Consider the following 17,751-nt stretch of genomic DNA (forward strand, 5'->3'; position numbering starts at 1 on the left):
ATAAGCGCTCGCCGCGGCAAAATATTTTCAGAAGAAATTACAAGTCGGCGCCGCGCACAAAGCGACGTCTCTGCTGCGTTGATTAAACTATAACGACTTTATATCCACCCACATATACAGCCGCGAAATTCATGCAACGGCGCTTTAATTATATATCTCGTCGAGATGGCGTACATACTGCGATCGATGAGTCTTATTAACGCCCATTACAGCCGAAACTCCAATGCTTTCGACCATATATTCACACACATACACACGCGTGTCAGGGAATGTACGTCCTCTAAAAGTTACAGTGATTTCAAGAGCCGACGGCGGGCCGAGAGAGTATTAGGTGCAGCGCGACACACAAAGTGAAATATTTACATGCCGACGAGGTGCACTTCGCGAGCGCCAGAGACACTATCATTTTCTTAGCGTGCATGTACGTATACAGCCAACTGCATAACACATGCCTGGAGAGAGAGAGAGAGAGAGAGAGAGAGAGAGAGAGAGAGAGAGAGAGAGAGAGAGAGAGAGAGAGAGAGAGAGAGAGCGAGTCGGGCGTCAGGATTCGCCCGCAGCGCAGCTCAGCCGACTGCCGGCATCAAAAGCTCATCCATCACCCGCGCGCGGCGGTGCCTCTTCTGCAACTGCTTACGCCTTTATACCTATATACATATTCCATAAACTCTCTCTTTCTCCATGAGGGTGTGCGAGTACTCGAAAATTTGAGCTACTCCACTGAAAATCGCATAGCGAAGAAAGTACTCCGCTCGAACTCTAGTTTTTACGTCCGTGTGTGTGGGTGGCGTCCTACGCGTGGACTCGACTCCGGTGGGTCAGATGCGGAGGAGCAAAAAACTTCTATTTTCATCGCTATTCATCAATAGCCCGCCGGGCGTCTAGGACGCACGCACGCCCGCCAGTATAGCTGTATATGGAGAGACGCGCGGCTCGCCCTCGGAATTTCATAAATTTCATCGATTGAGCAGTTTCTCTCTGTCATCCTGTTCGCGACCGCCGATCGTCGCGAGCGCGAATATATCACACGGGGTGAAAGTGCGCGCATATATATAGGGGGGGGGGGGGGCTCTGCGCGGGTGAGCGCAAATTTTTACCGCGATGAGCGAGGATTTAACGCCGCGGCCATCATTTATTATCGCGAGTAAAAAGTTGCCGCACGCGGATTTAAATGCGGCGAATCGCGGGTTATATTCCGATCGGCTGTTATGTTTTCATCGTCGGGGAATACACAATGAAAAATCGCGAGTAGCATGTTGTACGTTATACACTTTTTGACTGTCGTGGCGTTTTACAAGGCTTATCAATTTTACGCTGCCGCCGCCTGCGTTGTGCAGTGCGCGATACCCTTCCGACCGGATCTAATTAAAATTGATGATATTCGTCCCCGCGCGCAAATAATAACTCGTCGTGTATACAGGGAAATTATTTTATTTTGAGCGCGTAACTCGGAGAATGGAAATCACGCGCGACATGCGTGTCATCGTTATACGAGCATGATTATTTTTTTTATCGAATGACGCTACCGCTGCTGCTGTTTGCATAAAATAAACTCTCGGAGCTAACGACACCTGCGGGCGTCGCCGAGATCAGCAAGTTGGCCGACGCTCGACAAACAGTAAGTAGCAGCGCAGCCTCGGAATCGCCAGCCGCCTCTCGTGTCAAAATCCCTCGAGTCGACCAACTCGCGCCTGCGGAAATCGCGAAAGTGTCTGGCGTAATGCATACACCGCGACTAGACGATAAACACTCCCACGACGAATTCCAATGTCTTGATGGAAATTTAACTAAACGACAAATACACGTGCTTTAGGTTAATTATTTTTACAATAAACTACGAGAAAACAGTCCGCTAGCTGTAAAATATTCAACTGCGCGCGTTTCTAAATACAGCGGAGCGCGTACAGACGTCGGCCCAAGCGAGTCGAGTGCAGCGCGCTCCTTCACGCTCGAGTAAGAGAGTAGGAGGGGTGACGGGGGTATGTATCTCGCGAAAAAGTATAATATAAGAAGTGCGCGCGCGAGCTGCTCTCGACTGCCGTGTCTCCTCTTCACGCTGTACGGAGTCGCGAGAAAGCTGCGCGGAGCGGAAAAATGTGCGCGATTTTTTTCCTCAATTGTACGCTGTTGGACAAAAAGAACTGCAGTATAAGCCGCGAGGATGCTTGTTAGCCGCCGTAACTGTCGTCGAATTTCTCACGAAGTACAGAATCGAAGACACCGTTCTCCGGAGATTAGCCAGCGAATTTTTCGTCCCGCTCGGAACTCGCTGCGCTGTGTCCTATATACAGCAAGAAAAATGAAAAGGAAGCGGCACTGCGCCGAAGTAACAAGGACGCTGCCGTCGAAGTAAAAGCCCGGCTAATCTGTGGACTTGCGCGGGCGCGCGCGTGTGTGTGTTACGTATACAACCAGCCAGTGCAGGCGTTGCGCGCGAGAATCTGGGCCAAACGTCGACACAACACGCCTGAAGTAGCGACGGCGGCGGGGCGCATGCACACCGCTCCACCGTCTGTGCAAATCGGACGTTTGCTTGTGCTAAAACGTCTCTTTTTCCCCGCTGGGTCGCGCTCTCCCTCTCTCTGCAGTGCTGCCGCGCGTCCGTACATGTATCGCGTGTACCTCGCGCTGCATACACGCGCGCGTATTTAAGAAAGCATTATCGATTCGGCAGTGTGTTTCACGTAACACGGTCGCGAGTTTCTCCGCAATTTTCAAACGCTCGCTCGCACAGCTCTCTCTGAGAGCCAGTGTATGCACGTGTATAGGTGTAGCTTACACATGACACACGGCGGGAGAGGGTTAGAAGAGGGAGAAAGAACTGATTTATTCGTAACGGCCCGTCCCCATGCGACAGCTGTTCCGTGTACAGGCTGCGCGAGACTCACGCGAATGCTCGCTCGATATGCTTTGTGTGTAAACGGGAAAAACGTGCGCTCGCGACGAAAATCGTTAACATTATACAATATACATACTTGAGCACGACACGCTGCTTGTTCGTTATCGTCGCTTATGTGCCGTCCGCAAATACAGTCTCGGCGCAGCGGATTCTCCGAAGCGTCGCCTCTCGTGCATTTCCGCTGAGCGGCTCTAATCTCGTCAGCTGCTATACACGGATTTACGAACGTCGCGCGCTCTCGAGCTGCGAGCCGGGCGTGAATTTTTAAAAAAACGCGAATTTTTCAGACTCTGCAAGTTTATTATACAAATAGACTGCAGCTCTCTCTCTCTCTCTCTCTCTCTCTCTCGGCTTTTATTTTATTGCGTGTATACCCTGGTTGCGCCGCTGCGGACGCTTCGCGCTCGGGACGTGGAAAAATTACCGGCGCGCGCGCAAGCCCTCCAAGAATTATGCCTGAATTATGGGATAATTCATTGCTCGGACCGACGAGTTTGTAAAATGGAAAAGAGCACGGAGGGTGCAAAAATGGCGAAAATGAAAACGCTGCACGCAGAAGAGTAGGCGCGCGAGAGTTGGGCAAAAAATTCCTATTGTACGGGATCACCCGCGCTTCGCATTGTTTCATTAACTCCCGCGCACATATCTGTGCACGCGGGCTGTTCTAAACAATCGCAACAAGTGAAGAATTTGTCATTTCCTCGGTGAGCAAAAAATTTACACGCGGCGTGTATACCCTACTCGGACGGCCGCTATTGTTTCTTGACTTCTTATTGCTCGCACCGGCATTTTCCGCAAGAAATTTCAAGCCCGAAAGCCGCTGTGTCGATCTCTCTGATATTTTGACGGAACTTTCGTGGCATATAATAACCCACTTCATCCCGTATAAATTCTATAATAAACTTTCGAGCTAACGGCTTAGTTGTTACGAGACAGAGAGGGAGCTTCGCGTCCGCTTCCCGCTCTCCTGGCAAACCACAAGTCGTAATAACTCGTTTATCGTCTGACAATCGGATCCGCACGATAGAAAGCCAGCCAGCAGAAGCTTCTGCTCGAGCGCGGAGCCTCAAGTTCTCTTCCGAGAGATCGTATAGCCTTAGGCTTATATTGGAGCGTATCCAGGTCAAGCGCATTAAGAACTGAGATCCGCCCCGGCCGCGAGAATATGTACACAGGTTATATGTGTGGAGCTGCAGTGCCTATAATACTAATACATACGATGTCTATTGTTACACGCGCGTACGAGCAACTAATCTCTTGCCCTGCGTGATCTCTAGCTTTGATCTTCGCGCACTAGCGATGGCCCACCGGAGGCAGGTCGTTGGCGCGTTGCGCTGATTTACTCACGGCTACTCCTTTGTGCTTCGCAGAATCTATCTCAATACCGCGATTAACGCGCTTTTTGTTCCTCAGCGCGACCCGAGGCCCGCACGTCCTCGCCATTGTTTTCCCGTAATTGCATTGCCAGGCGCGCTGCAGCTTTAATTTTCCCAGCCGATGATGCCGAAACTTTTCACGATGCATTGTTATTCGTTGGGGCTGCAGCGTAAAGCGACTTTTCCGAATACGTTGCACAGACTTCGGAATCGTTTAATCGCGCTAATGAATTTCCGAGTTTTAATGCGAGTTTATTTGCGAAGTATTTACCGGAAAAAGAGACAGGCTGGTCGAACTTATGGGATTATCGAAAATTAATTTTGCTCGAAGCGGGTTATCACCTGACGATTACCTTGTAAATGAAACTTGAGCACTCGCGATGATTTCAGTGACGTCTTTCAACTGCGCACTTACGTACATAATTTCCGCGCTGCAGCGCTCTCGTCGCGGTTGCTGAATAGGACTCCGGGGGTGCAGAGGACCGAGCGAAGCCGTATATAGTGCATTAAAGTCGCGCGCGCGACCGAGTTTTCGTGGCTCGAGAGATGTAAATTGGTCCGGAGAACCTTGACACGGCCTCGCGGCTTGTCTCGCTCTCGCACCTATATACATCTATATAAGATACGTACCCGCACCTGCGCCAGTAGTAGTCGTAGCTCCTGCTCTGCCGCAGAGCAGTGCTGACTCTACATAGACGTGTAGCTATATGATCTTCCGGCGGATATTGAATTTCGCCAGGAGTCGTTCGATGTCGCTCTTGAACAGACCGTGTAATTCTTATAAATATGCATCGACCTGCCCTCCTTGTCCACTCGATTCCGGATAGCACTGCTCTCGTGGCCAAGTGATTTTCATTATGCGCGAGATCAGCCTCGCCCTTACTCGGGATACCGCTAGTTTCGCAATCGCCCGCGAGAGCAGCGAATTAATCAAACGTGTTCTCGTCGCTGCACAAGGCCGAAATTAATCGACGAATCCCGGATACGGCAAAACAGCGCTAAATCGCAACAAAGCTTCGTACAGCTCGCGTTATCGGTTCTATTAACATTCGCGCAACTATGTTACCGGCAAACATTCGTAAGTTGCGTAAAATACAACGAGTGGAACAGCCTGTTCCCCGTCTATTATGCATCGACGGAGGATTATCCCGCTGCTCTAGTCCGAAACTTTCGAGGACGCGTACGAGCGACATGTACAGCGGACTATAGTACGTCGATCTCTCGGAAAGAGGCCATTAAAAAGATTTCGATTTTCCCTCACGAACCGGTGGGCAAACCGGTGGCAGTAGTAAAGAGCAAAGGTCGCGATTACCATTTTATCGGGGCTGATTTGCGAGCACTTTGCAGGGAGCCGTGTTACCCGCGCCAGAGGGAAATTCGAGCGAAAAGGGCTTGTACAAGAGAAAGAGAGCAGGGGCTCTGCACTTACCCTCGTCTTCTATCTCTTTCTCTCGTCGTCTTCCGTCACATCCAACCTCTCCTATACGTACTTCGATTAGCGGATAAAGGACGCCTTTAGTCGACGGAAAAACGCACTTATGATCGCTGCAAAGCGAACGTACATGAATATAAGCAAGGTCTCGAGAGCTTTCTAAAACACGGTCACTCGGCCGGATGTAATGGCACTCGGAGTATTTTTAATGAACCGTTCTTTATACACGATCGATCATGGAAATACGTTAAATTGCTTTTTCTCCACTCGGCGCGAGTCGACGACGTTTCTATACGGGTCTAACATTTTGTAAGCGAGATAAAACACTTAATTTACGAAATTTCTATTTTTTCAGTCGTCCCTCAGATTTTTCGATGCTAAGATTTACCGATACTACGTTGAAGGCTGTCCATCATACGATTATCTCTTCTTTCTTCAACGCGGTCGCTTCTATTTTTCTCTTTTTATGTATGTTTACGAGTCGAATTTAATCTCATCGCACGGCAGCATTCGATAAGTCGAGTAGGAGTCGTCCCGTCGGTGACAGAGCGCAGTTTATATCCAGTCTTCCATACTGATCTTGCATAATCTTCCGAATACGTATGCATAGCAGCGTGTGGCAGAGAAAAGTTTCGACGCGACGCCCCGACTTTTAATGCGAATATCCGTACATCTCTCATCCGGACCATATCATCCTCTGTCTTTCCATTTCTCTCTCTCTCTCTCTCTCTCTCTCTCTCTCTCTCTCTCTCTCTCTCTCTCTCTCTCTCTCTCTCTCTCTCTCTCGCTCTTCGCCATAAACCAAAGCAACAGGTATAGCAGCATCTGTGTACTGATCAGCTTGGGCGAAAATTTCGCTAATACTGCTTTACACACAGCTGCGACGGAGTGGCGGCTCAATATCAGATCATCCCTTCTGCTATATGCGAGGATAGTTATTAAACCTAATTTTGCAGTAGGAATTTTTATTAAATTTTACACGAGTGAGTCTATCAAAGTTACGATCAATTGATTTTCCTATTTGTCGGCGGTTCGTCCATCCGCCAAAGATTTGGAAAGTTGTGGCACGCGCGCGCATGTGTTTACCGAAGCAAATTGGCTCTTGCAAAACATATTACACGTTGTCTGCATGCGAACTATGTGGCACGAGATGCGCAGACGAAACCAGACATCATTCAGACAGAAAATGGATCCGCAGTGTGGGCGCCGGCGCGGCGGCGCGGGACGCGCATTTGACGACCCTTCGAAATTGTTCATTTCCGGCGACGGGATCAGCAGACCTCTTTCGCGCACACGTACACACACACACACACTGTCGAGATATCGACTCACATACGTGTGCCAACATTCCCTGCTTAAAGATACATAGCTACTCGATATCCCGTTTAGAACACGTGGAAATTGTGTTCGAGTAAAGAGTGATTCGTTAATGTTTTTCAACTGTTCTGGAATTTATATTTTAGTACTGATTGATTACCTATCACGTGAAACTTCAACGAGACAAACAAACTGGAAAATTGTGTAAGCGTGAAAGGATTCCATTTTGTTATTCTTCGATGTGTATCGTATTCGAGTGTACGTAGGATATAATGGCTCCGGTGAACTTCTTATAGACCAAATTTTCGTTAACAGCATTGTCGAGTGAACAACGTGTCAACGTCTGATGCAATTTATATCGAATCCGTGTCCCACTGACAAACACAAAACCTGCGGCGGAATATAAAGAGATAAAGAGACGGCGAACGGAAGGGCAAATGAAAAAATGCCAACAGAAGCGGAAAAATCAGGCGAATAAATAAAAGTCCGCGTTGCGGCATGGCGTTGCGCGCGAATGCATCGCGCGCGAGGACAAAACGAAAGAGCATCAGAGAACAGCATGCAGCGAGCGAGGGAGAGGAGCGAAGCCGCGTGGGAAATTGCCGAACCAACTGAGCGTGGCGAATCAATGACAGTTTGATTGCGAAAAGCGAAAGAGTGATTGATGATGATGCCAGAATGAAGATCGCTGATGTGAGATGAGGGGGGGGGGGCAGGGGAGAGGCTCAATTAATTACGCTGTTTGCTCTTAAAAGAGGTTATATCCGCGTAACGTTGCGCGCGCTGGTATTTGTGTTTAACTGACTGCCACCGCGCGCTGTTGTTTCTGATTGGGCCCTCGCGACAAATAATTATAAGCTGCACTCGCGAGCTGCTGGCAGTCTTGTGTGCTGTGCACACGCGCATTTTCATCTCCGCGCGTATGAGATTGGACAAACAGTCGCGTCGGTGCGCGTATATGCACATTCGAAATTCAAATCTGCTCGCGGCAAATGAAAAGAAACTTTCGACCGCCGGAATAAAATAAACTTTCGTTATTGGCTATCGATTTGCAGTTCTTTGCTGATGTGTACCCACCCACAGCTGGAACCTGGCGCTGACCCGAGGCCAAAAGGTTTTGGCGAATCAACCAAGGATTTTCCGTAATACTCTGTCGGATTAACGAATCGTTACGCGAGATCGAAAACAGGGAACTCGTAGCTGGCGGCGCGAAATTGCGACGTTCGAAAATAAGGGATGGAAATCGAATTGAGCAGGGCTTTGTGAAATAATGCCGGATTAAAGAAGCTCCCTCTCATCCTCTCTAACCAGTCGCCGGGGAGCGTTTCGAATTTTCGCGTCGGTGCAAAAAATGTCGGCTGCAACCAGCCCTCGACGTCGGTCGCTGAATCGATTGAGTCGTACCCTGCAAGTCAGACAGACGGCGGCAGTAGCAGAGCCGGCAATTACCATTCATTACTTTGTTGGAGGCAATTGACATAACTGATTGGTATTCGGTCCCTACGCCAGCCGCTCAAAGGACTCTACCGGCCCCTCTCCGGCGCCTCGGCATATTCCACTGACTGGCGGGAACAGTGCGCGGCCAGCATAGGGTGGATGGATTAGGGGGGAGGGGAAGACGAGGAGACGGCTGCCGCCGCTGCCATGGGCTAATGCAATTATCTGCATCTGCAGTTGGACAGTATAGCTGCGCGCGGTCCTGTATCCACACCCACACACACACATAACTACACACCAACGTGACCGTGCAGGAACTCCTTGTTCGCTAGATTCGGTTTCGCGTTCGGACGTGAAAGCTTTCAATTAGCATTTCCCGGTTATATACGCCTGCGCTGCTCCGAACTTTCCAACTCGAGTCGCCGATATATAGGAATAGGGCGACGGGAATTTCCAAACTTTTTGCCTGGGAGAGCTGTCGTCGTCGCCTTAGCAGCGCTGCAGCACGCACGGAACAACGTTATATATATATATATATATATATATACCGCATATCGAACGCGGGTCTATATACATATATGCATAGGCAACGACAGCGTAGAGAAAGAGCGAGAGAGAGAGAGAGAGAGAGAGAGAGAGAGAGAGAGAGAGAGAGAGAGAGAGTTGGGGCGCTCGTTACAAAACAGTGCGAGGATTTTGAGGGGATTGCCGGTCGCGCGATATATCCTTCTTGCCCTGTGCTCCCGGCGCTGCTGCCGCGATGTACATATGCGAGTATAGATATATATCTACATGCGTCTAGCTTTGCACGAGAGATTTCTTGAGGCTTTTCGAGGCTAAGAACGCACGAGTGCGTAATCAACGCTGGGGCTGCGGTTTTTTTCATGGCTTGATTTATTTTCTCACATTTTTCGGTTATTTCACATTAAAAAATGGATCATTCTCCCAGCGCAAAGAAAGTTACTCGGAACACAAGCAATCTAGAAAAAGCTCTCCATCTCTGCATGAAAGCCTCCGCAAAAAAAGAATAAATATTGTGGCGTCTATACCGTCGGTGCTGGTCGCCCGTGAAATCCGCCGGGGAAATAGGCCGTGCAAAAACACTCGGAGGCTGCATCAGCAGCATCTAATTACGTTCGCGTGAACGCACGCCGGCGACGCGCTCACCGATATATATACCGGATTACACTTTATTGTTTCGTATGCATACACTGCAGTCTCGCGTATAATATACCTATACGAAAGTGCAATTGACCGTCCGCTCGCAATCGTATACCTATATACATATAGGCGAGTCCACTCGATTGCATCCGCGAGCGTATCCTTTGACCCGTGAAACTTTTGGATTTTGAATATAAATTTCGAAGAAGATTCAATTTCCCGAAACCAGTGAAAACAGCTATGTTGACTCGTACAGCCTTGAATAAATATTACTTTTGCTCGCCGACTGGTTGCTCGCGCGCGCGCCTCTGTTCGAGCTAGGACAAATATTTGAAGTGCGCCTTTGTATACGCTATATTGAAAAATTGCATCACCACGCTTGCAGCAGCAGCAGGCGGTGCGATGTTGGAATTTTGGTGTGGGTAAGCCTCCAGCGGGAACGTATAGAATTCTCGTTAGCTACCGAATCGATGAATATTAACGGCCTCCGTGTTAATTGCCGACCTTAATCGCCGTCTCTGCGGAAAATCGAATCTTTCTCCGCATCGCAGCTTCTGCGAGCACTTAATCAATATAATGCGCCGATTGAAGGGGAAGGGAGAGAGAGAGAGAAATTTGAATTCATTATGTATTCTTCCGCCGATCGGATTACAGCTTGATACTACTTTGCTTCATACTTTAATCACGTGTACGAGAGCGGGCCAATGTGCTGCATCCCGGCAGTATATAGCACACGCGCGTCGCGAACAAAGCCATTGAGATTCCCGTGTCGTTTCTTTAATCCCTTAAAGATTTCGAGCACGATAGTGTGGCTCTCGGAGTAGTAATTTAAGAAGTCGGAGCGAATCTCTCTGAAAGTTTTTCTTTGAAGTATAGTGCGCGCGCGCGCGAGCACGCCGCCCTCTCACTACCGAGAAAACTTCTATTCCCAGGTGAAAATAAATTGAAGCCGGAGATAAAAACGGCAAATAAAACTTTTTTCGACGGCAGTCGACTTTTTCAAACGCATGCATCCGAGAATGTAAATAAATAGCGATGAGTATGTTATTACAGTAGCACAGGGATAAAGGATGTGCGGCGAACCTCGCAAGAAACTAATTTAGCTCTCGCTCTTGAAAGAGATATACAGGGTCGAGATGAGGCGCAGGCGTGAAGCTGGCAAATAAAAATAAACAGAGCGCCCGAGAGAGAGAGAGAGAGAGAGAGAGAGAGAGAGAGAGAGAGAGAGAGCTGCGGGAAATCCAAAGTTCTTGTCAAAGTTCGCGCGACACGTCGCGCGCGAGCGGAGTACTGCCACCTAGCGCGCACTCGGCGGCTACCCTCGAGAATCCAAGAGTTAATTAAGAAGCGACAAGTTATTATCTCGTGACAAATAAGACCGCTCCCTCCCTCGCATCTGCAATTTCCGAGGCGTCGCCGCGAGTTCCCGTTTACCTCGCTGCAGCTCGGCGTCGTGCCGACTGATTTGTAGTACAAGTATGCTGCAGGAGCAGCGAGTCATCGGCTATAGTCGTCGTCATTGTCGAAAATCATTAGCTGTGCGCGCACCGTTGGAATGTTTGCACGGAAACGAGCGAGCGAGCGATCGATTTTCTACACAAAAGTTAATTAAACCCCTAATGAGTCTCTGTCAGTATTTTCCGCTCCACGCAACCAAGGCCGAGAGCCATCCTTCGTTGTACGTCCTATACACCTATCTAGCTGCTCGGTTCGATGGCAACAGATTTTCACACTCGCATAATCCCGAGCGCGAACAAGAGGCTAGCGATAAAAAGAACGCCAAGTAAAGCTCGCTTCAATCCAGCTGGATTCGCGGAAAATTAACTTGACAAATAAGTACCCGGACAGCGTCGACTGCAGCGCTTTTTCCACAAATTCTTGACGTACGTCCGTACACGATGGCCCTCGTTCGTTTCTTCCCCTTTCACTTACTCTCCTCGCTCGTGTGCGCGCGCTCGGGCTACTGCGCCGAGAAGAGAGAGAGAGAGAGAGAGAGAGAGAGAGAGAGAGAGAGAGAGAGAGAGAGAGAACCACTTGAAGAATATGCACTCAAAGTGATTGGTGCCTCCCGGCGTGTGCGCGGGACACGTGAAAACGAATGAGGATTCTGTCGAGCGCGTGCGCGACGCCACTTTTCGCTCTCGGGTGCCGAGGCATGATTGAGCGGCGCATGCATTCCAGCCATTGTCTGCTGCAACGAGAGCTGAGTTTGTACGAGCCTCACGCTGTGTGATGTAGTTAGTCTCGGCCCGAATGTGATGACTCCTATAAGTAGGTTGTTCGAACTTTTACCTTCTATTACTTCGACCGCATCATGCGATGTTGATCCCCTCAAGCTCAGCTATGCATTTCCAACCGAAGAGCGTTTTTGTTCCAAGCTTATTGAGCTTCGAGGGTTAAAGCTCGTCGATTATATGAAACTGCGCCGAGAGGTTGTCACCGCGCGCGAGTCTATGGAATGGATTCGGATTTTTATGATCGTTGACCTTTTTGTCATCAAGTGACGTCTATATTTCAAATTTAGTCCCGCGTCAGCACTCTCCTGCCATAGGAATCCTCGATCCTCTGGCCTGCGCCGCCTGCACGACTTTTAACGATATATTTCTGTCGACCTTCTTTTCGAGAGTTCTTGAATTCGTTGAGTATCCAGTTAATTGAATTTTATCCCCTTTGCCATTTATGATTTTCCGGCACTCATTATTCAGAGCGCTTTTTCCTGTTGAATTTTTTGTCGATCGTTTTCACGAGGAGAACTTTCAGTCAGTATTTTACTTTTTCACTTTTGATTGCTACTAATTGTGGTTATTTCGTTTCCATAACTCTTAACGCGACTCGATCATTCAAAATGCCGAGTAATGGATGTGCACTAGTAGCATCCTTCTTTGTTAGTGTGCATGTCCGTGCACTAATCTGTCGAGAGTAAACTAATCAAAGATATACATTGCCGCACTGCACATGCCGTTGTAGGCACGTACAAGCCATAAATAAATTTCAAGAAGGAAAAATGTTGAGACTGGTAGCTCCTGACTCGCTATATAAATTACAAGCTAACATCAAAAACGCTGGATAAAAAATAATAGCTTGGATTTATAACTCTGCATGTTGAAAAGGCTTTTTTTAGCCTTGACTTAATTGACTTCTAAAGCTCTATTTAACGTCCTGCAAATGCTCATTGGAAATTCAATCTACCCACAAAGTTTTAAGCGGATGAAAATTAATACGAATGTATTTTCGAATCGAGGGTCTGTGAAAGAACGTGGGTGATAAAGCTGAGCTTGAGTTTCTCTATTCCTCATGCTATGCTTGAATATGCAGGATTTAAACTATACGATTTCAGTAATATTTGCGTAAATATATGCATACAGCTTATGCGTAAGCTTATACTGTTGCTGTACTACCAACTCCAACTTTTAAGTATCGCTATTGTGTAGTCGAGCTACGCTCTCGTACTTTTGGATTATATATATATATATATATACGCACACGCAACAAGTAATTTTAGAATAAAAGCTATGATGCTCAGATGTGGTACTATTAATGGTATCGATAAAGTATTGATTATTAACTATTGATATAACTTCGGAAATGTGATTATAACTTTATTCGTCGTACATTATACAATATTTTACAGTTGAATAAATGAAAAATCATAGTTACGAAATACATAAATTTCATGCCAAATCATTACCTGCCAGAATCACGGCAGCCGCGCCCGGAATCACAAATTGTGCGCTTTTGACCGTAGTCCCAACTTTTAATCCCGACTTGACGCACGCCGTGTAAATGTCAATGCTGTCAGGAAGATGTAGCCAACTTCTCAAATCCAGCTTGATTGGCGTCTCTTCAAAGTTGATTAGAAGTACCAAGGGCGTCTGATGAGGCCGCCGTCTTACGACTCCTAAAACCTTGTCATTGTCCGTACTGATCTCCAACTGACCCTCATGATGTAGTTTGGTTTTTTTAAGTTTAGCCAAGGCTAAAAAGACTTTGTAATGGGAGATGGAAGCTAGCTTCTGTGCCGCCAAGTTCAAAGTTTTGTAGTTCTCGTGCACAGGCAACCACGTCTTCCGGCTAGTTGAAAAACCGGCGCTCGTCGTGTTGTCCCACTGGAAAGGAGTCCTGGCAGGATCGCGAGATTTTAATTGATACCTTTCTCGGCCGGCATTGCAACCAGCTGGATCCACTGTCTCTTCGTAGGTCATAGGGCGATCGATCATACCGATCTCGTCTCCGTTGTAGATAACGGTGATACCGGGCAGAACCGCTGCCAGCATGGACATCTGATCTGCTCTGTTACTTTGGTAACCAAACCTGGAGGCAACCCTGCTGTTGTCGTGGTTTCCGACGACCCAGTTGGCGCTCTGATCCTTGGGCATGTTGTACATCCATTCGTTAATAGCGTTTGCGAAATCCGATGGCCGTGAAGAATTGCGCAGAGTCGCAATGAACATGAAGTTGAACGGATCGACACCGACCTGGTAGTACCTCATCATCAACGGATATGGTGAGCCTGCCTCGACTATGGCGTACTTCTTATCTGTTTTGTGATCTTGAGAGTGCTTGTCCATTATCTGGCGCCAGCGAGCAACCACGTCGTATGTTTCGTTTTGGTCTTTCGTATACGGATGCTCCAGATAGTCGTAGTCAGTAGGCGGCACACCAGGTCGATGAGACAATGGCTCGTCGCGTAAGGCAGCGTCTTCAAACATATGGATGATGGCGTCGATTCGGTAGCCGTCGACACCCTGGTCCAACCAAAATGTAATGACGTTATCCATTTCAAGTCTGAGATTGGCATCGCGGTAGTTCAAATCCGGCTGAGCTGAGGCGAACTGATGGTAGTAGTACTGCTTACGCTCCTCGTTCCATGTCCAGGCTGGTCCAGAGAAAATGGAAATCCAGTTGTTAGGTGGAACTCTGGTGCCGTTAGCCAATACTTTGCCATCCCTCCAGATGTAGTATTCGTCGTAGGGCTTGATACGCTTGGCGCTCTTCTTGAACCACTCGTGTTGATCAGAACTATGGTTCGGCACTAGATCTAGTAGAACCTTCAAACCCAGCAATTTTGCCCTAGTGACGAGATTGCGAAAGTCGGCGAGTGTTCCGTAGTTTGGATCGATTTCGGTGAAGTTGGAAATGTCGTATCCAAAATCCACTTGCGGGCTCGAGTAGATCGGAGAAAGCCAAAGAGCCACGGCTCCGCTGTCTCGAATGTGTTCAAGTTTGCTGGTGATCCCGTTAAGATCTCCGATTCCATCGCCATTGCTATCCTTGAAGCTCCGAGGGTAAACTTGATAGATGATGCCACTTTCCCACCATTCCGGCTTCTTCACTGGGTCGTTTGCACCTTCCACTTGGTGCAGTGCCAAGAAGGCCAGCCCCAACAACAGTACTTTCCACATCGTTGTGATATACTGCGGTAAAGACACTCGTCGTTTTATATTGTCGAGTCAAGGTCCGCGTTGCAATGAAAAATATTTTATCTTATCGTAAATAGTTCTTTGACTTTTATAAACTTACCGATATCGCGTTACTCGAAATCTTATTCTCAGAAAAAATGGGGCAATTGTCTTGTGAACAATGTACGAAAAACAACATTTTTTCACATTCGCGCGCAAGTCGTCATTATATTGGTATGTATACCAGAATGTTTGGATTATTTGCAAAAGTATAGAATTCCTAATTATCAAAATCGATCACATTCTAGAATTATAAAATGAAAAAGCTAGAAGTTTTGTTTAACGAAATACTCGTTACACTCCGAAGGAAGAAGATTATCGTCATCTCTTTTCCCATTATTATACTCTAGTAGATTTGACCTTGTTTAACCATTTATAGTGGCAGCCGATGCGGCTAACAGAGTTCCTCTTAAGGAACTAATGATCAGCTGCTAATTCACCTATAGAACTTTGAGTGCTTTATTACAAGGAATTTAAAAACATGTCCCGAATTTCATTAATTTGTTTTGCAGTTTGACAAGAAAATTTGTTAATTAATTTGTTAGTTAAATATAATTCTGAATATCGGATAATAAAAAGTATACTTGTTAATTGACATATAGCTTTTGAATAAACGTTGTTTGAAAATTTTGAATTAAATAAAATATCATTTTGTAATTTTATAAAGATGGTATAGGTAAGAGAGAATATAATTTTTTATTTGAAGAGTGCTGTTTGATTTTTTATTTGTGTATTATTATTGTACATATGGTTTAGAAATAAACTTTTTTGTGGAATATAAGATTCTTATAATTTGCAATATTAAGAGAGAATAACTGATGCTGCGCCAGGAAGAACTAATCTCGTGGTGTCGACCGTTGCTCCAAAGTTTAATCCTGACTTTAAACTAGCTATTTGGATCTTTTTCTTCTCATCGATATTCAGCCAGGTCCTTGCGTCCATCGTTACAGGCTTGTTGTCAAAGTTAATTAAAAGTGCGACTGTTGGGTTGTTTGCCAATCGTCGAACTATGGCCAGAACTTTTTCAGTGGCAAGTAAAACTTCGACCGTTCCTTTTTGTAATGTGGGCGTCTTCTTCAATTTTGTCAATGCTTGGAATATTTTGTAGTGAGATTTAGTAGCTACCTTTTGAGCTGCCAGATTAACAGTCTTATAGTTGGAGTGAACAGGCAGCCAAGTCTTCGTACTGTTGGAGAAACCAGCACTGGTAGTGGCGTCCCATTGGAAGGGTGTCCTTTCGGGATCTCTCGATTTGATGTGGTATCTCTGTGGACCAGCCTGGCATCCAGCTGGGTCAACCGTTTCAGCGAAAGTAAAGGGCCTGTCAACCATACCAATTTCGTCTCCGTTGTAAACAACAGCAATTCCTGGTAAAATTCCAGAGAGAAGAGAAATTTGATCTGCTCTGTTGTTATTAAAGCCGTATCTGGACGCTACTCGATGATTATCGTGATTTCCAACAACCCAATTGGCTACTTTGCCCTCAGGGATTGCATTCAACCATCCGTCGATTGTTCTCTTGAAGTCACTAGCTGATGAGCCGTTGTTCAAATTGGCAATGAACATGAAGTTGAAGGGATTAGCTCCCACGTCGTAAAACTTCATTGATTTTGGAATAGATGTATAAGCCTCTAAAATCTGCAATTTACCGTCTGTTTTGTGATTCTTCACGTAGTTGTCCAAAAGTACTTGCCACGACTTAACAACCGTATAAGTATCATCCAAGTCCCTGGTGTAGATGTGATCCAAAGATTCGTAGTCATCGGGAGGTACGTCGTTACTTGATTTCGGCTCATCACGTAATGCAGGATCTTCGAACATATGATTAACTGCATCAACTCGGAAACCGTCGACGCCGCGATCCATCCAGAATGTCAAAACGTTCTCCATTTCTTTTCTCAAGTCCGGATTACGGTAGTTTAAGTCAGGTTGTCCAACGACGAAAGCATGGTAAAAGTATTGCTGACGCTTTTCGTTCCACTCCCAAGCAGATCCACCGAACACCGATAACCAGTTGTTGGGCGGCCTCCTCTCTCCATTGGGCCCTTTCTTCGCATCCCGCCAAATGTAATAGTCGTCGTAGGGTTTCACGCGATTTACACTCTTGTTAAACCACACGTGTTCGTGCGAACTGTGATTAGGAACGAAATCGAGCATTACCTTCAAGCCCAGGGATTTGGCTTTGGTGACGAGCTTGTCAAAGTCCTTAAGAGTTCCAAATTCTGGTGCTATGTCAGTAAAGTTAGAAATGTCGTAACCAAAATCTTTTTGTGGGCTTGAATAGATTGGCGATAGCCAGAGAGCGTCGGCGCCGGCTTCCTTGATGTGTTCCAATTTGCTGGTGATGCCGTTGAGATCGCCGATCCCATCGCCATTGCTGTCCTTGAAACTTCGCGGGTAAATCTGGTAGATCACACTAGTCTTCCACCAGTCAAGGTCCTGCTTGGCCTCATCGACGACGATGTGAAACGCTGAGGCACCAAGGACTAGAAGTCCGAAACTCAGTATAGCTAGCGACTTCATGATCACGACAATAATCAATAACTGTAGCATCACGCGATATATTTATATGAAGTGTACTCAGATATAACAAGTTTTATCTTCAATGTTATCAGTTTGGCCGTATGGAATCGATATTATCGATAAATACATTTTTTAAATTGTTGGAAT

General features: G+C 46.8%; 3 protein-coding genes across 6 annotated transcripts in view; 1 reads left to right on the forward strand and 2 right to left on the reverse strand.

Moving 5' to 3' along the window:
- The window catches only part of LOC100121996 (protein artichoke), a 113,824-nt gene that overhangs the window by 65,018 nt on the left and 31,055 nt on the right, over nt 1-17,751 (forward strand). The window lies entirely within an intron of this gene.
- LOC100122024 (alpha-glucosidase-like) lies at nt 13,197-15,040 on the reverse strand. The gene has a single exon (NM_001159868.1). It carries the CDS (start codon nt 15,022-15,024, stop codon nt 13,294-13,296), a length of 1,731 nt encoding a protein of 576 aa, NP_001153340.1. The 5' UTR covers nt 15,025-15,040; the 3' UTR covers nt 13,197-13,293.
- On the reverse strand, nt 15,619-17,639 carry LOC100122011 (alpha-glucosidase-like). Its single transcript, NM_001159867.1, has one exon. The coding sequence runs from the start codon at nt 17,632-17,634 to the stop codon at nt 15,883-15,885; it is 1,752 nt and encodes a 583-aa protein (NP_001153339.1). The 5' UTR covers nt 17,635-17,639; the 3' UTR covers nt 15,619-15,882.

The sequence above is a fragment of the Nasonia vitripennis genome, chromosome 5 (genome assembly GCF_009193385.2).
Source record: "Nasonia vitripennis strain AsymCx chromosome 5, Nvit_psr_1.1, whole genome shotgun sequence".
Classification (NCBI taxonomy): Eukaryota; Metazoa; Arthropoda; class Insecta; order Hymenoptera; family Pteromalidae; genus Nasonia; species Nasonia vitripennis.

What these genes read in the sequence shown, in the direction of transcription:
- LOC100122024 (NM_001159868.1), bottom strand. Translation starts at nt 15,024, where the DNA reads ATGTGGAAAGTACTGTTGTTGGGGCTGGCCTTCTTGGCACTGCACCAA.
- LOC100122011 (NM_001159867.1), bottom strand. Translation starts at nt 17,634, where the DNA reads ATGCTACAGTTATTGATTATTGTCGTGATCATGAAGTCGCTAGCTATA.